At 47.9% G+C, this 20538-nt stretch overlaps 1 protein-coding gene across 5 annotated transcripts in view; it reads left to right on the top strand.

The window, feature by feature from the left end:
* The window catches only part of VPS8 (VPS8 subunit of CORVET complex), a 293055-nt gene extending 278429 nt beyond the window's left edge, over nt 1-14626 (top strand). For all 5 annotated transcript variants that reach the window (XM_082625439.1, XM_082625440.1, XM_082625441.1 and 2 more), the window contains 2 exons: nt 10370-10450; nt 13908-14626. In XM_082625439.1, coding sequence (XP_082481565.1) covers nt 10370-10450; nt 13908-14057 — 231 coding nt within the window. In that variant the 3' untranslated portion in view covers nt 14058-14626. The remainder of the gene's footprint in view (nt 1-10369; nt 10451-13907) is intronic.
* The last annotated feature ends 5912 nt before the right edge of the window (nt 14627-20538 follow it).

Genomic DNA, 20538 nt, shown 5'->3' with positions numbered 1-20538 from the left:
TAGAGTGTGGCCTGTGGTGGCACTGCCCTTCAATAAATTGGAGCACAGACCCAGCGGAGCAATGCAACCTGCTCAGCTTACACAGGGAGCTATGACCGGATGAGCGCTCAAGTTTCCTGCGTCTCAGCCCAGTGCTCTTCCTTCCAGGTGCTTCCGCAGGGAGCAGAGATAACACAGGCACAATAGTCACGGCCGATTACTGACCATCAAATAGGTGTCAGGACCATACGTCATCTCTGATCCTCACAATTCTGCAGAGTAGTGTTTTACAGCTAAAGAAGCTGAGAGAAGCTAAAAAACTTGGCCAGGGCCACTCACTAGTCATCACGGAATCCAGGTAGAGCCCAGGTCTGTGCAAGCCATGCCCTGTGTTCCCCTTCCTGCATTGCAGGCGGTTTAGAAACACCCCAGTGACTGTAAGAAGCAGAAAATCTGCTCGCCCTTCCCATCCTTTCAGCAGATAATTATCAGCAGATAATTATTTCACAGCTGTTCTGTGCCAGGCACAGTGCTGGGTGCCGTGAGCGAGAGACGGCACCCTGTCCTTGGAGCACTCCTTTCTCGAAGCTTTCCTTCCACTGTCCCTTCTCTCTGTCCTGCAACATCCACCCCTCCCTCTTGTTGCCAGGCCAGTCTTGTCTGCACTGTGCTCTGACGTCTCCTTTCTTTCCATTTTCGGGGGCCACGTTAGGACTAGGTACACACGACCAGTATCGTGTGTGGACTGGTAACACTGATTGAGGACTTACTGAGTCTTGAGTGTTTACTGCGTGCTCCACGTGCATTACCTTCTTAATCTTCACACACACACACACACACACACACACACACACCCCTAGCTCAGAGAGAATAGGTAACTTGCCAGTGATTTTAGTGCCAGTGTTTGGTGACACAGGGTGTGGGCTCAGGCAGGCAGGCTCTAGAGCCCAGGCTTTTGTCTACCAGCCGCCGCAGTTATCACGGGCACTTGGGAAGCAGGCTTTGGTCGTGTGGGACAGAGGGCCCTGCACAGGATGTGCCGGAGCAACGACAGAAAGAGGCTGTTGACCAAAAGTCCCACTGGTTTGGTAAATTTCCATTCCTTCTTACAAGGGTTGGCATCGTCTGATATTTGAAAAATAATACTTTCCCCAAAAGTGAATTAAATAGGATGAAATAGATATTTCACTGAGATACAGGATAAACACGCCAGAAATCACAAAGAATCTTTTTACAAAGTCCAAGTTCTTGGAAACAGGAAGACAAGTGCCAGTGATTTCACACTGGGCCAAGAGAGCAAATTGCTGCCTGCTCTTGTTCTGAAAATGGACAGTGCAGAGTAAGACAGGATGTGGGATGTTCAGCAAATGTTTGTTGAACATTCGCTGGCTGTAGAGCACTGGGAATACAGGATGAATAAGATAAAGTTCTGATATGTAAGGAGTTCACAGGCTAACGGGGAGACAGGTAAACAGATAATTACACTATAGCACAACAGTGCAGTTGTGGACGGGCCATGTGGCAGCTAATCTACTGACAGGACGGGATGGGGGCGCTCGGGGAGAGGGCTGGAGCTGAGCCTTCCTAAGTGTTTACTCTCAAGTGTGCAAGAGTGTAATCTGGACCCAAAAATGTTGTAATTTCAGGGACCTTTTGATGGTATATGTAGATAATGTGAGAGCGTGTTTCAAACAAGGCTGCCCTGGCAAATATTGCTGTATATGGTTATTATACCTCAGTGACCTCTCAAGCTTTGCTTATCAGCTCTGGAGAGGGTGATCTTTTTGTGGGGTTTTTAATGTCCCAAAATCTGTGAGACATTTAAGCTCCTCTTGATTTACTCATCTTTATATCCCAGGCACTGATATAGCAGAGGTCCCAGAAATATCTGTTGAACAACAGAACTGGATCCCCATTTGTAAGGCCTGGAGGTGAGTGGGCTGGACCCTGCATAGGGCAGGGCATAAAACCGCTAAACTGGCCTTCTCTGGACAAGCCGCCTGCCCAGGGCCCTGTCCCTTCCCTCATTCTCACCCCGCCTCACTGCTGGAACCCTCAACCCAAGGAGAAGAGTACAGAAATCCTCACCTTAGTGATGTATTAGTCATTCCCTGAATGCTTCCTTTTTTAAAATATTCCGTCTTGTTCCAGGAAGGATTTTAAGACAGGTAAGCATCTACTGGGTCCTAGGCACGTCTACAAGTAGCTCTGCTGTTTTACCTCAGATGAATTGTATTCAGATAGTTTTCCACAGAGACAGCACTGCCTGGCCAAGAACAGGGCATCTCTGTCCTGCAGCACCTTTGCTTCCAGAGGGTCCCAGGGCAGCCCCAGCAGTGGCTGGTTGTCCAGGATGATGGCTTGTGTTATAAGGAAGGTCCTGTCACTTTCAGTTATTTCACACCCATGGAACCACCACATTTTTCAATTTCTGAAGGATGTCGTTGTTGGAAAACCCCTTCCCTTGGTATCTCCAAGGAGTTTAAGGGCCTAGAGGGCGAATATGATGATGACAAGGCCAGAACTCAGTGCAACCCTGCACACTTATCTGGACATGTCGTGTTTGAAATTATGGGTCTGCGTGTGTGTATGTGTTTGTGTGCACACTTACCTATTTGTTACTCCAGCTTTTCTCCCAGGAGAGGGGGACTAGGGTTTATAAGGTAGAGGTCCTGGTTATGACCCTTAGTGGATTGTGAATTTTTGATTTTTGTTGGGCAAGTCTCCTAGCCTTCCTTTCCTCAATTTGCACAATCCCGTTCACTTATGTAGTACAGTAGGTGTAGGGCCTGCAATTCAGTAGGATTCAAAAGAAACCATATGGCAGAAACATTCTTATCTTATTAAATTTTCTTATTATACCCAAGGGCTTCTAAGATGCATTGGAACTCATTGAAAGTTGAATACAACATACCTAATTGGGACACTTAGAAAAAGAGAAATGCTGGTTGATTGATTTGATACAGTCGAATCAGAAGAAGGCAAATGCCCATAAGCTGAGAGTGTCCTGCTCCCATTAGGACACAGTGAGGACAGGAAGTCCAGCTGTGCTGAGCTGTTCTAGGTACAGATTAGCACAGTGCTGCTCCAAGTGTCACCCGGGAGCATGTGAGAAACACTGAATCTCAGACCCCACCCCAGACCTTCTAACCAGAATCTGCATTTTAACAAGATCTTTCTGCAGTTCTTATGCACGTGAAAGAAATTGCTTGGAGAAGCACTGGATCAGAAAACATGGGTTGGACTATCATTTGAGACTCCTGCATTTTCTGCCTCAGTGAGCAAACTTCCAGGGGCTAGAGCCATTTATTCTGTGCCTGGAATAGACTCATCTGCTGTGTAATGCTTCCTGGGGATGAAAGTGTGATTCTATTTTTAACAGTAGCATTTTCTACTTTATTTTATTTTATTTTATTAGAGTATAGTTGATTTACAATGTTGTGTTAGTTTCAAGTGTACAGCAAAGTGATTCAGTTATACATATACATATATTCATTCCTTTTCAGATTCTTTTCCATATAGGTTATTACAGAAGATTGAGTAGAGTTCCCTGTGCTGTACAGTAGGTCCTTGTTGGTTGTCTATTTTATATTATAGTAGTATGTATATGTTAATCCAAAACTCCCAATCTATCCCTCCCCCCAACATTTCCCTGTTGGTAACCGTAAGTTTGTTTTCAAAATCTCTGTCTGTTTTGTAAATAAGTTCATTTGTATCACTTTTGAAAATTAGGTTCTACATATGAGTGATAGCATATATTTGTCTTTCTCTGTATATTTGTCTTTTTCTGTCTGACTTACTTCACTTAGAGATTACTGAGTCCATCCACGTTGCTGCAAATGTCATTATTTCATTGTTTTATGGCTGAGTAATATTCCATTGTCTATATGTACCACATCATCTTTATCCATTCCTCTGTCAATGGACATTTACATTGCTTCCATGTCTTGGCTATTGTAAATAGTGTTGCAGTGAACATTGGGGTGCATGTATCTTTTCGAATTATGGATTTCTCTGGATATTATGCCCAGGAGTAGGATTGCTGGATCATATGGTAGCTCTATTTTTAGTTTTTTAAGGAACCTCCATACTGTTCTCCATAGTGGCTGTATCAGTTTACATTCCCACCAGCAGTGCAAGATGGTTCCCTTTTCTCCACACCCTCTCTAGAATTTATTGTTTGTAGACTTCTTGATGATGGCCCTTCTGACCAGTGTGAGGTAACACCTCATTGTGGTTTTGATTTGCATTTCTCTAATAATTAGTGATGTTGGGCACCTTTTCATGTGCTTTTTGGCCATCTGTATGTCTTCTTTGGAGAAATGTCTATTTAGATCTGCCCATTTTTTTTACTGGGTTGTTTGTTTTTTTGATATAGAGTTGCATGAGCTGTTTGTATATTTGGGAGATTAATCCCTTGTCAGTCGCTTTCTTTGCAAATATTTTCTCCAATCCTGTCGGTTTTCTTTTCATTTTGTTTATGGTTTCCTTTGCTGTGCAAAAGCTTTGAAGTTTCATTAGGTCCCATTTGTTTATTTTTGTTTTTATTTTCATTATTCTAGGAGGTGGATCAAAAAAGATCTTGCTGCGATTTATGTCAAAGTATGTTCTCCCTACGTTTTCCTCTAAGAGTTTTATAGTATCCAGCCTTACATTTGTCTTTATTCCATTTTGAGTTTATTTTTGTATATGGTGTTAGAGAATGTTCTAATTTCATTCTTTTACATGTGGCTGTCCAGTTTTCCCAGCACCACTTATTGAAGAGACTGTCTTTTGCCCATTATATATTCTTGCCTCCTTTGTCGTAGATTAATTGACCATAGGTGCATGGATTTACTTCTGGGCTTTCTATCCTGTTTCATTGATCTGTATTTCTGTTTTTGTGCCAGTACCATACTGTTTTGATTGCTGTAGCTTTGTAGTATAGTCTGAAGTCAGGGAGCCTGATTCCTCCAGCTCCATTTTTCTTTTTCATGTTTGCTTTGGCAGTCTGGGGTCTTCTGTGTTTCTGTACAAATTTAAAATTTTTTCGTTCTAGTTCTGTGAAAAACGCCATTAGTAATTTGATCAGGATTGCACTGAATCTTTAGATTGCCTTGGGTGGTGTAGTCATTTTCACAATATTGATTCTTCCAATCCAAGAACATGGTGTATCTTTCCATCTGTTTGTGTCATCTTTGATTTCTTTCATCAGTGTCTTATAGTTTCAGAGTACAGGTCTTTTTGCCTCCTTAGGTAGGTTTATTCCTAGGAATTTTATTCTTTTTGATGTGATGGTAAATGGGAGTGTCTCCTTAATTTCTCTTTCTGATCTTTCATCGTTAGTGTATAGGTATGCAAGAGATTTCTGTATATTAATTTTGTATCCTGCAACTTTACTGAATTCACTGATGAGCTCTAGTAGTTTTCTGGTAGCGTCTTCAGGAGTTTCTACATATAGTATCATGTCATCTGCAAACAGTGACAGTTTTATTTCTTCTTTTCCAATTTGGATTCCTTTTATTTCTTTTTCTTCTCTGATTGCCATGGCTAGGACTTCCAAAACTAAGTTGAATAAAAGTGGTGAGGGTGGACATCCTTGTCTTGTTCCTGATCTTAGAGGGAATGCTTTCAGCTTTTCACTGTTGAGAATGATGTTAGTTGTGGGTTTGTCATATGCATTTTCTCCTGATCTGACTTGACCTTTGCTTTCCCAAAATGATTTGAGTTGGCTTCCAAAATACAACCAATTGGATGAAAAAACGAGGAAATCTAGATTTTAAAAAGCTGTATGCCTATGGACACTAATATAAAACCAGATTATAATAGCACACATAAATGTTTGCCACCAAGTCTTGTGCAGCTGCTAGACTTATGTAGCTGACCACTTAAAGTTTTGAGTTCCCTAGTGACAGAAACAAAAAAGAAAACACTATTAGTAGCAAGTCTACACAACTAGTAACTGTGTCCAACACAGTTTTTCTCAGCACAGGGTCTGATGGGAGTTTCTTCAGTGGATCATCACAAGTAGCCTGTACATCTGCATTTTCATAACAAGTACAGTAGTACATTTCATGAGATTTTTTTCTTACATTATCCCTTCAAGGCAAAGGGCTGTTTTATAGAAGTGTTTCTGTAAGGAGAGACCTTTTCTTGCTCTTGCTGCTTTGTCATCTTCCACCTTCGCCTTTACAACCTCCTTGTTAATTAACCTGCCTTAGCCCCACCCCCAGCCCCTGCTGCCTTACCTAGTCCACTCCTGACGCCATTCCACTTGGACCCTCCTTGTTAAAATACATCATGGAGTAACCAGGGAATAAACAAAGGTAAGATCAGGGCAGCTTGGTCCCTTGTCATATGGACTGTGGCACTGGCAGGCCCCACAGCTGAGGTTTTGAATTGCCAGTGAAAGGCAGGTGTCATCCTTGTCCTTAACCTGTCCTGCTCCCCCATTCATGCCAGTAGTACTGAAGGGATTTGGAAAATCGGGGGAGGACCAGTGTTAAGTCTCTCAAAGGTATTTATATATTTATTTTCTCTCTTTGCTTGTTTGAGCTTGGTTTGCAGTATTTCTCAAACCTTCTGATCATCTTTAGCTTGGAACTCCCCTGTGCGTCTTACTTATAGTATCTATTGGAAGTGTGATACTCCACACATGTTCTAAGAATAGGATAGTTTTTGTACCAAATTATATTGAGAAGAAGTGTTTCTTAAAGTGTCAAGGCAAGTTTAAGCATTCTCAGATTAGAGGATGATCCCTCCATGTGTCTGGCAGACCCAGAGGCGTGAGTCTAGAATGAAAAGCAGGACCCCTATGGTCCGTCCTTTTCTCTTTCTGGCTGCCCTGCTTGGGATTCCCATCAGGCCATCCTCAGCCATTCCCACATCACTGAGAGCATCAGGAAGAAGTGAGGCAGCTGTGTCCTGGGCTGGTCTCTGGGGCATCATCGTGGGATTACAGAAGCCCAGGAGCTGTGGGCCTCCTTATTGACAGCTGCTCTCTTGATCTTGAAGCAGATCCTTTCACAGAGAAGAAGCTGTGAAGTCATTTCACAATCATTAGCATGATTCATTCAGGGGTAGTGCTTATTTCCATTCTCTCCTAGTGCTTAGTAGATTTTTTCCCCCTAAGGGTGGTGAAAATTTTGAAGCAAAGTCATTCCTGGAACACAAGTTTACATAACTTCTTAAAGTTGTAATGCTGTTTAAAGTTCAAATCTTTGGGGGGGTGGGGGAGAATGAACACGGCAGAACCTTCCTCCTAGAGTGGTTGTGAGGGTTTAATGAGGTCATCCACGGAAAACATGTAGCACACAGGGCTTGGCACGTAGGAAATGCTCAGTACATGGTAACTGTTATGAGTGATGTTATTTGCTCTGTGCCTCCCCTGTTCCTGAACTTCTTCCACATCCTGGATGCAGGCATTTGTTTATATCACTGTTTTGGTGGCCGTTCCTGCCAGCACTTTCTTATAAACAGAACGAGTCTCCAGACAACCTTTTGCAGCTCCCTTCAGTCCCAGAGCCCTCGCTCAGCCCTCAGGGATGGGCGCCAATGTCAACACCTTCATCACTGAAACACACCATCGTTTAACTGAGGATGCTCTAAATTGTGGTAATAAAAACCAGCATAATTTTTCACACAACTAGAACAAAAAATTTCACAAATTGTATGGAAACACAAAAGACCCCAAATAGCCAAAGCAATCTTGAGAAAGAAAAACGGAGCTGGAGCAATCAGGCTCCCTGACTTCAGACTACACTACAAAGCTACAAGTAATCAAGACAGTATGGTACTGGCACAAAACAGAAATATAGATAAATGGAACAGGATAGAAAGCCCAGAGATAAACTCACGCACATATGGTCACCTTATCTTTGATAAAGGAGGCAAAAATATACACTATACATATGGTCACCTTATCTTTGATAAAGGAGGCAAGAATATACAATGGAGAAAAGACAGCCTCTTCAATAAGTGGTGCTGGGAAAACTGGACAGGTACATCTACAAGTATGAAATTAGAACACTCCCTAACACCATACACAAAAATAAACTCAGAATGGATTAAAGACCTAAATGTAAGGCCAGACACTATCAAACTCTTAGAGGAAAACATAGGCAGAACACTCTATGACATAAATCACAGCAAGATCCTTTTTGACGCACCTCCTAGAGAAATGGAAATAAAAACAAAAATAAACAAATGGGACCTAATGAAACTTAAAAGCTTTTGCACAGCAAAGGAAACCATAAACAAGGAAAAGGTAACCCTCAGAATGGGAGAAAATATTTGCAAATGAAGCAACTGACAAAGGATTAATCTCCAAAATTTACAAGCAGCTCATGCAGCTCAATACCAAAAAAACAAAAAACCCAATCCAGAAATAGACATTTCTCCAAAGAAGATATACAGATTGCCAACAAACACATGAAAGAATGCTTAACATCATTAATCATTAGAGAAATGCAAATCAAAACTACAATGGGATATCATCTCACACCAGTCAGAATGGCCATCATCAAAAAATCTAGAAACAATAAATGCTGGAGAGGGTGTGGAGAAAAGGGAACCCTCTTGCACTGTTGGTGGGAATGTAAATTGATACAGCCACTATGGAGAACAGTATGGAAGTTCCTTAAAAAACTAAAAATAGAACTACCATATGACCCAGCAGTCCCACTACTGGGCATATACCTTGAGCAAACCATAATTCAAAAAGAGTCATGTACCAAAATGTTCATTGCAGCTCTATTTACAATAGCCAGGACATGGAAGCAACCTAAGTGTCCATCAACAGATGAATGGATAAAGAAGGTGTGGCACATATATACAATGGAATATTACTCAGCCATAAAAAGAAACGAAATTGAGTTACTTGTAGTGAGGTGGTTGGACCTAGAGTCTGTCATACAGAGTGAAGTCAGTCAGAAAGAGAAAAACAAATACCGTATGCTAACACACATATATGGAATCTAAGGGGGAAAAAAATGGTCATGAAGAACCTAGGGGCAAGACAGGAATAAAGACACAGACCTACTAGAGAATGGACTTGAGGATATGGGGAGGGGGAAGGGTAAGCTGTGACACAGTGAGAGAGTGGCATGGACATATATACACTACCAAACATAAAATAGATAGCTAGTGGGAAGCAGCCACATAGCACAGGGAGATCAGCTCAGTGCTTTGTCACCACCTAGATGGGTGGGATAGGGAGGGTGGGAGGGAGGGAGACGCAAGAGGGAAGAGATATGGGAACATATGTATATGTATAACTGATTCACTTTGTTATAAAGGAGAAACTAACACACCATTGTGAAGCAATTATACTCCAATAGAGATGTTATAAAAAACCAAAAACAAAAACCAGCATATACTGAGCCTTTATGGGGCGGGGGCAGGCAGGTAAAAGACACTTTAAATATGGATCTCATCTAATTTAATGTTCAGTAACCTCATAAGGAAGCATTATCCTGTCTCACAAGTCAGAGCAGGAACTTGACTAAGGTCACGTAAGCAGGTTAGTGTCAGAACTGGTATTCCAGCTCACCTCTGACTCCAAAGCCTATGGTAGCCTCTGCCAGGATCCCATTTCTTCCTCTAGCTATGAGTTGGATCGGATCCACCAAGAGTAGGACCACGGTGTTGGGCCTAGTAACCAGTGGAACAAAACGAGACTGCTGGAGAAGCAAGTTAGACTCCCCTCTCCCAAAAGCAGACTAAAATCTCAGCCCCTTAGGTGGCTACCAGCTTTATAATGAGGCAGGGAAATGACATGCTTTTTCATGTATAACGTATCTCTGCTGGCAGCACAAAGAAGGGGCATCTTTGCTGCCCGTATTCAGTGCTGGGGGTGCCAGGCTGGGTGCAGCTAAGTTATTCTGCAGAGTAAAGGCCAAGAGGGACCAAGAAGCCCCAGGGGAAGCTCGTTTTTAAGTATGGAGAATCTGGAGACCACATGGGAAGGGGCCATAGGGAGGCTGTCGGCCTGGAGCTGGCACCAAGGGCGTGTGGAGGCACACGGCCATTCCTAATTCATGTTCAGTAAAGTATCTTATCAGTTGCTGGTAGCATGGCTTTTCTTCAGAGGAGTGAAGGAAGCACTGCATCCTGTTTCACCGTTGACCAAATGCAGAAGCTGCCCATGGGTGTTTTTTTTTTTTTTTTTTTTCTCTCTGCGGTACGCGGGCCTCTCACTGCTGTGGCCTCTCCCGCTGCGGAGCACAGGCTCCAGACACGCAGGCGCAGTGGCCATGGCCCACGGGCCCAGCCGCTCCGCGGCACGTGGGATCCTTCCAGACCGGGGCACGAACCCGCGTCCCCTGCATCGGCAGGCGGACTCTTAACCACTGTGCCACCAGGGAAGCCCCCATGGGTGTTATTATTAACCTTATTGTTTTTGATTTCTCAGGCAACCTCAGAACCTGTTCTGGATCCACAGCAGATCCAAGCATTTGATCAGCTTTGCCATCTCTACCGAGGAAGTTCTAGGGTAATGTTGGTGTGGTTGTTTACATTTTTATTTCCCTATTTATAATTAGTGTTTTGGTAACACAGTGTCCTCAGGTCCTCACTCCAGCCTCGTCCTTCGTCTGTAAGGTGCCCTGGCATCCCTGTTATGGCTGTGTGGAGCCCTGACCCCAGGGAGCACTCAGAACTTGGCCAAGGATGCAGAGGAAGTGGAAAGATATCTGTCCCTTACCTGCCATGGGCTGTGAGGACACAGAAGGGCATCTGTGTTTGTACTGCCTCCAGAGAGAGCAGGCATAAGCCTAATCCCTCATCTGGGAGCCTCCTGTGTTTAAACTGATGACTGCCAAATCTGCCCTAAGCCCCAGACTCTGCTGGACATGGGCACTGGTTGAATTTGTTTTGGCCATGAAAGATAAATGCTAAATTGTAGTGGCTTAACCAAAATAGAATTGTAAATATGGGCATCCCAGGGCATCTTCCACGAATCTCTCTCCAGATTTCTTCTACTTTGTGGCTCTGCCATCTCTAACATACGGCTTATATTCGCATGATTCAGCATGGTTGCCCCAGCTCAAACCATCACATCTGCATTCCTGCTAGCAAGGTGGAGAAAAAGGAGGAAGACCATAAGCCCTCTATTTAAGGATAGTTCCTAGAAACTGTGTACACCACTTCCACTTACCTCCTTTGTCTGGAACTTAGACAGGTGACCACACCTAACTGTAGTGGAGACTGGGGACATTGGTCTTGATTCCAAAAGGCCATGAGCTAAAACTACTGGAATCCTGTTACTATAGAAGAGTACAGGTTTAGAGGGCTACAGCAGTCATGCCACAACGTCAGTCTGCGGGCCCCACAGGCACTTCAGAAGTGCACTTATTAACTTCTCCAACCCGCTCTTCCTTGCCCGTGCCTGTCTCTGGGTGTCATCCTCTGTCATCAGGTCACCCAAAGCAGTCACCTGCTGGCACCCTGGGCTCATCCCTCCCACCCCATCCACTCAGTAGGGAGCTCTCCTGTCTCTCTCTCCCCTTTCCTTCCAGCTCACAGAGGTCACTGCAGGTCTTCTCTCCCTTCTCCAGGCTGCTGCTTGGGCACCATCTCCAAACCCAAAAGTCCTGTTACCCCCTTGCTTACAGCACTTCCCTGGCTCTCCATCACCTGAAGTGGAGTCCAAACTCTACCACCTCCTCTGTGCCCCAGGTCACACCTAAATTCTAGCCAGGCCAGATTTGTTCCGTAAGCTTTTCTTGGGTTTTCACAGACTGCCTATGTGCTGTTTTTTATGCCTGGGCTCCCTTTGCCCACTCCCCACACACCTGCTAGGTTGCTGGCAGCCAAGAGGAAAAATGGTGTTCCCTCTTTGAGGGCTGGTCTTGGGCAGGGTCTTTTATTCCAGGAGGTTTGCTGAACTGGCATCACTTCCAGCCAGGCTCTGCCCGAGGAGTTGGGTTTCTGGGCCTTCTATTCTAAGGAAGTTCTGCTGCTTTAAATTGTTGAGCCACTATTCAGGACTCATCAATTTCTAGAACACTAAGTTACAGAAGTAGAACACAAAAATATCTTTTTCCTTGGAAAACAATATTTTTTGTGATTGATCTACTTCAGTGTCAATGTGAAAGAACTTTGGGTTTACATAGCATCTGTCACCTGTCCTGTTATTAGCATCGTACGTAACAGTCCTTGCAAGGAACTCCACATGCTGATGGGAAGCTGAGAGGGTTACAGAAGACAGAAAGTGGCACAGGTGGGGCTTGTGCAGAGTGAGGGACACCACTCTGTAACCTGCTCAGGCATCAGTGGAAGTCCCTGCAGGGAGCCACCTCCTGCGTGTCCTGGGCCAGCTAAGGAGTTTGCTCGGAGCTTTCGAGCCTGTGTTACGAATTATGCATTGAACCATAGCTGTGTGTTGGAACCAGGACCAGGCACTGGATTATTTTAGGTAAATTGGCACTTTGAACCAAGGGGTCTTCAGATGTCTCCCCAGTTACCACAGTCACTGGTAGTGAGTTTTCAACAGAAGTGACAGACACGTGTGAGTCTTCTGCCACTACTGCCTGGATGAGGAGAGAACCCTTGCTAGAGTTTGGAGAAGAGCTGGAAGACAGACTACCTGGCAGGGGAGGTGAGGAGAGAGCAGGTAACAGACAAGTTACCTCCGGAGAAGGCAGAACTGTAGGCAGCTCAGCTGAGCAGAAGCTGTCACAGGGACCAGAGTTCGAGTCCCACACTGTCACTCATCACTGGGTGACCCAGGGCAACTAACTTAACTTCTCAGGGCTCTGGGATTTTTACCCAGAGGGTGGTTGTGGAGGATTAGACATAATTCATGTAAAGGACCTAGTATCCTGGTGCCTGGCGCCTAACTCACTCAGGGAAGTTACCTGGGGCTTTTAGAAGTCCCGCAGACTCCGGGCCTGCAGCCTGACACCGAGAGGCTCGCCCTGCTGTGTGTGACGGCTCGGTCCTCACAGCTGCCCTCTCTCCGGGTGAAGGAGCTTGGGTGTGGCATTCAGCTCTTCTCTGACCATCAAGGGCATCTCAAGGGCTAGGCTGTCAGGCTCTGTACTTTTGCCGAAAGCCTCTCTGAGGTCAAAGGAATGGCCCCACTGAGGGCCCAAGCCTGGTTTCCCAGTGGGCTGGGTTAACACCCTCCCCTCCTCAGCAGGTCTCCCAGAACTGAGCCTGTAAGAGAGTGAGGGTAGCGCTGGTGTCGCTGGTGGACAGGAGCAGGGAGGGCACTTAGAGGAGAAGGTGGCATCTGTGAGTTTACCTGAAGCCCCTGAGTTTGAAGTGGCAGCTGGGCGTCCACCTGGAGCTGTCCTGGTTACGAAGGAGAGGGGTCGGAGCCAGTGATCGTCATTCATCCCAAGGAGAACCCACCAACAGGGAGTGTGTGGCGTGAGCTGAGCAGAGAGTGGAGAACCGCAGCTCAGGCTGTGTGTCCACAGGGAGAGAACGGAGGCGACAGGGTCACACACCCGCTGGAGAGGGGACACTCAGAGTGAAGGAGGTTCAGGATCGGACAGCTTCCCCTTGTCAGAAAGTGTCAGTTTGTTGTGCCCACAGGACTTACCCAGTCCAGCCGCCTCATCATCAAAGGAGGAAATTTAGGGCCTCCCTGGTGGCGCAAGTGGTTGAGAGTCCGCCTGCCGATGCAGGGGATACGGGTTCGTGCCCCGGTCTGGGAGGATCCCATATGCCGCGGAGCGGCTGGGCCTGTGAGCCATGGCCGCTGGGCCTGCGCGTCCGGAGCCTGTGCTCCGCAGCGGGGGAGGCCACAACAGTGAGAGGCCCGCGTACAGCAAAAAAAAAAAAAAAAAAAAAAAAAAAAAAAAAAAGGAGGAAATTTAGGCCCTAGCAGATGACGTGAACTTGTGCCAAGTCACCGTTGCCTGTTAGCGAGATGCAGCTCTGGGGTCCACACCCGGGTCTTACCCTCCAGCCTCGGTTGACGCGTGTCCCCTCCTTTGCAGCTGGCTCTGCTTACGGAACTCTCCCAGAAGCGCGGCAGCGAGAGCTGCAGGCCGTTCAGCGGCTCCCAGAGTGGCCCTGCCTTTACCAGCGTCTTCCAGAAGGAGAACTTCCAGCTACAGCTCATACCCCCGCCTGTGACTGAGGACTGAAGACTCTCCCGGGCCTGGAGCCCTGAGACCACCCCAGCATGGGGAGGGCCCCCTCTGACAGGCCTGGCCCCGCTGCCCCCAGGCTCCCGGGCGAGGCCCAAGGGCGGCTCCACGCCCGCCAGCCCCGGGAGACTCCGGCTCTTCCTGATGTTGCCGCAGCATCAGCACCAGACTGGCTGATTTTGTTTTGCTTATTAAGCAAATGAATGCCATATACCTCTATCCAGTTATTTAAGAAAATGCATCTTGCCTGTTGGGACTTTTTCTCATTTTCCCTGAAGTGTGGAGAAAGAGGCGGAGCTCCTGCAGATGGCGTTTTGAGTCCGGCGCAGCCCGTCTCCTCCAGCTGGTGGGCACCACGGAGAGCTGTCACCTCCTGCTGCCATTGGGACAGGGAACAGCACGGTTGGAACAGTGGTTGCCAGGCCGTAGCACAGCTGAAACCTGCGTTGGAGGGAATGAAGGGTCTGTGGGAGCTGGGGCACCTCCCTTTCCATGTGTTTGTGCTTAAACCCATTTGAGTGTAAGATCTGCCATTTCTAACAATAAATGCCTCCTGTTTAAGCCCTGCTGGCTGTCTCACTCTCCGTCTGTCAAGTCATAAAGGACGTTTAGAACTCTTGTTGCCACCATTCAGTTCTATTAGCTCCAAGTCAAGGACCCTGATTGATTGGGGCAGCCCTGCCTTTATTCCATAAGCAGCTGCATCACAAGCTCCATCCAGAGCACCAGCCACCCAGGTCCCCCTCTGCCAGGGACCAGGCTGCCAGAGCAGGATTTTTCCATTTCTTGGCCTGGGCACTTCCTGTACGTCATTGAACCAACCACCGCAGGAGCTCACACCACTCGCACAGAGGCTAGGTGTCTGCCTCCCAGGCTCAGGTGCTCCCTGTGTGGTTCCCTCAGGGCCGACCGGGCTCCCAGGGACCGACTGTCAGGTGCGCAGGGCGAGCCCACCTGTCCAGCTCCGGGCCCAAAGCCCGTGGTGCTCCTAGCAGCCCAGTAACCAGCCAGAGCCTTCTAGGTGCCAGGCACCATGCTGGCCCTTTTACATGTGCATCACTGTTAATCCTCCACAACAATCCACAGGAAATAGATGTAGAAACTAGATACAACTTTTAATTAAAAATATATCCTGCTTCTGCCACATCCTGGCTGTGGTCCTGAGCAAGTCACTTAACCTCTCTCAGCTTCAGTTTCTTTATAAAATAAAGCTGCAGTGAAGACTAAATGAGCCAGTACCTGAGAACGCATAGTGCTGGGCAGGCACGTGGCAAATGCCCCAGACGTGTCCCCTTAGCTCTTATCACAGAACTACCCCCGAAGTGGCAGCACAAGCTGCCGCCTCCTGACAGAGGTGCAAGGAGGCCACACTGGGGGACATGGTGGAGCATTAAGTGGCCACCAGCTGGATGGCCCTTGAAGCCACATGAGAGTCTCATCTCCATTCTACAGATGAGAAAGCTGAGGCTCACACTGGAAAACTTAACCAAGGCGACACACAAGAAGTAGCAAAGCACAGATCTGAACTCAGAACTGATTTGAGAGCCAGTGATGCCACCTCCACAAACTCCATATCAGAAGGTTTCTTGACGAGTCAAAAAGGCCGAAGGGGCTCGACAGTATTAAAGCAAAATGTGGTGATTGCCTGCCTTCTTCAGTCGACACTCTAAAGGGCCAAGGCAGTTTACTGAGCATCCGAGCGCCTATTCAAACCAGGGCTGGTAAACACCAGCAATGCACTCTCCTCCAGCCACTAACCTAGTTGATCATCCCCAAGAGTTCTTTGTCATTCGAGTCACAGCACCATTGAATATCCAGGTCATGCCTCCTGGATTGAAGAGCCCTCTTGCCTCATCTAAGGGCAGATGAGAAACCGACTCCAGGGCTGGGCAGTGCTGGGCCCCGGGACATGCAGGCCTGAGCTGGGCCCAGTCCCTGTCCCCTCTCGTGGCACTTAGCACATGTTCTACTCTGCAGTGACGTCGGGTCCCACTTCAGAGCAGTTCCTTAGCAGAGACTTCTCTGGAAATATATCCAGGCTCAGTCAGCGGCTGTGGTTCTGCTGACATGGCCACAGGAGCTCACTGAGGGGGTGGGGGGCTCCCAGGATGGAGGAGCAGCAGCTCTGAGCACTCGCTTCCAGACCTGGTGCTGAGCTCCAGCTGCTCTTCCAGGTCACGTGCCCACCCCTGGGCTGTGACAGGTGGTAAGAGGAAAGATCTGGGGGAGGGAGGCTCCAGGCACCCATCAGCTACCATTTGGGGAGGGCAGGTGCCTGGTCTGAGCCGGCTCCTCCCATGCTGAGCCTGGGGGAGGGGGAGGTGGTCCTCTGAGAGGAAATCAGGGCCCTAAGAAGGGAGGGATTCTGATTTGCCAAAACGCAGCAGTGTCCATCACAGCCTGTTTCTTTTCTGTACCTGGCAAACGGTAAGTATTTGAAAGGACCATCTGAAAATAGGGGGCAAGGAGGGGGATGGAGTCTCACCCAGTTCCCCATAGGAAGCAGAATGTGCTGTTGGAAAGAGCCCTGGACTGCCAGTCAGGAGCCCCAGGTTCTAGGCACAGGCCTCACAGGGCCACATGTGAGCTGAGGAAGGCTAGTACTCCTCTGAAAAATAGAGATGCATTTGCTCCATCCACAGCGAAGGTCCAGGTGACGTGGGGGAGATGCTTTGTAAAGGTAACATGGTACCAACCAGAGCCTACCATGGTGAGAGCAGGAGGGCAGTTGTTTGTGGAAGAGGAAAGCCAACCGGGGCCTCATCAATGATGAATGATCAGTGAATAAATAATTCAGAGCCTTGGGGATCCTTTTAGCAGCAGTGTTTCCACTCAGCTCTGCCTGCTGAAAACGTTTTTCCAAAGGTGCATCTCCAGAATCAGATGCGTGTGACGTGCCCAGAGCTGCAGGAAAGACCTAGTGTGTCGTCCTCTGGCAGCCCAGGGCGGACCTCAAGTCCCTGAGATTCTGAGCACCTCTGAGCTCCAGGGGGTGGCCCTGACTCATCAGAGGGTTCATTCAGTGGCCCCTCAGGGCATCTATGGCCATCTTTCTGCCACCAGCCTCCTCCATACCCCAATACTCTATGAAGCCTTCCCCACTTCCCCAGGAAAGGGGCAGTTTGACTCACCTTGTTTCCACGCTTGGGTGTTTTCCTGTCTGCCTCCATCACTCCTGAGGGGCGTGACTGTGTCCAGTCCACTCCTGTGTCTTTCACAGCACAGTGCTGAAAGCAGGCTAGCTGCCACCATCTTTTCAGTCTCTTTTTAAAGTAAACTTTTTATGGACAGAAATGTTCACAAACCACATTGCAAAGCCAGATTAATTCATGAAGTGAACACACCTGTATAACCAGCACCGAGATCAAGCAAATAGAAATGGCCAGCACCTCAGATGTCCCCTGAATTCTCTGTTCATCACCCCGCAAGTTAGCCACCATCCTGCCTTCTAACACCATACATAGTTTTGCCTGTTTTGAACTTCATAAAGTACATTATTTACTCTTTTGGAAGTGGCTTCTTTTACTCCAATTATGCTTGTGAGATTGCTCCATGCTATTCCTTCTCATTGCTGAATAGTATTCCATTGTATGAATATACCATAACCAATCCATTCTATCGTTAATGGACGTTTGGGTTGTTTCCAGTACTGGCTCATTACCATTCTTCTTCCTGTCTTTTTGGTGAACATATGTATGCACTTCTGTTGGGTATAAACTTAGGAATGATTTTTCAGAGTCAGAGGGTAGGTATAATTAATAGATTTTTGAACATATGCCTGCCTGTGTGAATTAATGAATGTCTACAGCTTCGGGGGCGACATGGATAGGTCAGACATGCACACCACCCCCTGCACAGGCCCTGACTTCTGCCTCCTGCCCCAGCCAGGGATTAGTTGGCTCAGGAGCCTGTCGGGATCTGCTGTTAAGCTGCTGGTGGGGATGGGCCTCGGCTTCTAACAGGGACACTTCTCAATAACCGAGGGAAGCCAGTAGCCCGTTCCTATCTGACATCGGTTCCCTCAGAACTCTGCGCCACATGCATTGCAGAGGTCAGAATTTGGTGCCAATAGCCTTGGAGGGCCAGGTCAGGTCCCAGCCCCTGGCAAAGTGGTGGACCTCATTGTTTGCCCAACCCGGCCTCTTCTCTCTCTAGAAGAATGGGTTGGCCCATCATCCTTCAATACTCCCACAATCCACCTCCACCTCCACCTGAGATGGTGACTCCCAGCCAACTTCCTCCCTTCATCCCCCCCAACTTCTGACCTCTCCAAAACCCATTATTCCCTTTCTGAGTGGCTGTATCAGGCATAACACGGGGCCCAAGTGATTTCCCGATTCAGGAAACACATTGCAGCTCCAGGGATTCACTGCCTCTCTGTGACTCTTGGATAGGTTGGGGTAAGGATAAATCTTCCGGGAAGAACTGACCTGTTATGGAACCCCAGTCATCAGAAAAGACCCCAATGAGTTCTAGTTGGACCCACTGATCTTGTGCTGACCTCCCAGTGACCTGTACAGAGATGCCCACTCTAGGCCCCATTCACCCAGGGCCTTGGGGTCCTCAGGAATCCCAAATCCCTGGCGTCCTCCCCATATTCAGTGCAGCTTCTAAATCATGCTAGAGTTACCTCTCAATATTCTAGATTCCCAGGAAAAACCAGCTCTGTGGATCCCTATGCACATCCCAGCCAGGCCTCGGAGCCCACCCTCCAGACAGGGCAGAACCCCTCCCCACCCCGGGCCTTCCCAAGGGCTCCCGACCAGACTGCATGGCCTCTGAGAGCATTGTTGTGGATACGCTGGGATGGCTCTTCCAGGTCCTCTGCTGATACATGGGTGTACCTACATCTGCTTGATGAAGTTTGGCATCACAGTTCATACAGGAAGATTCTAAACATGTGGGCAGAAACTCAGTCTAGTACATGAGGCCCTCGTGCCCTGGAGCAGGCTGGCCCTGGGAGGCAAGCCTAAGGTGGGTGAGGATCGGTGCTACCATGGGAAGCAGCTGGTATCAAAGGCCGCACTTCAGTGAGGCTGGGAGCAGGAGGCCGCCGAGGCGGCTGACACCGAAAGTGCCAAGATCTGAGGCCAGTTCTCAAGAGAGTTCTTATATCCAGGGCCGCTCCTGAGCCAGAGGCAGCATCTGGGTCTCGTCTGGGTCTCAAGCCACACCCAGGACGAGGCCAGGCCAGGCTGGGCAGAATCCAGAGCACTTGACAACAAGGGCAGCAGCAGGTGATGTCCGGAAGGCTGGGCTGTGGCTCCTGGATGCCCCCACCTAGAGCCACTGCTGGGGAGTGAGGACCGCAATGGATGGCCTCGGGAACCCAGGTGTGCGGAGGAGAGAGAGGCGGTGAGGGAGAGGCAGGGGAGGGCAGGTGTGACTGCAGGGGGCTCAACAAGTGAGGGGGGAACACCGGCTGGATTTGGCATCAACAGAATTTTGGAGCTCTGGCCCCGCTACTTACCTGCCAATTAAGAGTGACTCACCTGCCTTTACTGTTGACTTAGCTCTTGGATGCTTCAGCCATAAACTCATGAAATTATCCTGTCCTGCCTGTCATGCTGAATTGCTGGGCTTGGCAGGTAAGGTGACATCTGGGGAAATGCTTGCTAAGTCCCCCTTCAGATGCTGTGGGGCTTCGAGGACCCACGATGCTGCATTTTCTGTCATCACCTTACAGTGACGCTCCAGATCTCCTTCTAGGGATAAATCCTCTGGGACTGTACACTAGGTGACAGGCTAGTTGTCAAAGAGAACTAAGATGTCGCACCAGAGCCCAAGCTTTCTGGTCTCCCATCTCCAAATTCACACACACTATTTCAGACTGGGGACTGAGAAGACAATGAGAAACAAGTCCTCTCTTTTCTCCAACTCACTGGCCCAAGACCCTTTCAGCCATGGTGGGAGGCCGGGTGGTTCCAGGACACACAGTCTGCAGTCCGGCCTTTAGTAGCCCCTCCCCCAAGTGGATGAGTGGGTGCAACGCTGCCCAGACTCGAAGGCTCCCCACTTCCTCCCACAAACCTGCAGTGCCAGGCTCCACCCGAACTCACTATCTTCAAAACAGCTTACAGGGTTTGTTTCTGATTATAAAAGTAACACCAATTCATTTAGAAAACTAGGAAAATTCCAAAGAGCAAACAGAAAAATGCTGTTAATATCTAGGCATATCGACCCTTACCTGCCCGGTTTCTGAGGAATTCCCGCTGGCTTCCAATTGCTCCTCCTGACCCTGCTACAGCGAGCCTGAGTCCCGAGGTCCTGTCTCACCCCTTCATTCAGCACAGAACTGGAGTGGGACACCAAGGGCTAAAGGCATTACCAATTCCCAGCGACTGAAATGTAGTAAGGATGAGATGCTAAATTAAAGTTTATTGCAGAATAAAAGTGTGTGCAGTCAGCATCTGTAAGAGGCTACAATGAGATGCTTTCTACAACTTGGCAATACAATCATGTAGAGAGTTAAATTAGT

This window comes from Mesoplodon mirus (genome assembly GCF_964341445.2).
Source record: "Mesoplodon mirus genome assembly, chromosome: 6".
NCBI classification, from domain to species: domain Eukaryota; kingdom Metazoa; phylum Chordata; class Mammalia; order Artiodactyla; family Ziphiidae; genus Mesoplodon; species Mesoplodon mirus.
This window is presented reverse-complemented; position numbering and strand designations above follow the sequence as displayed.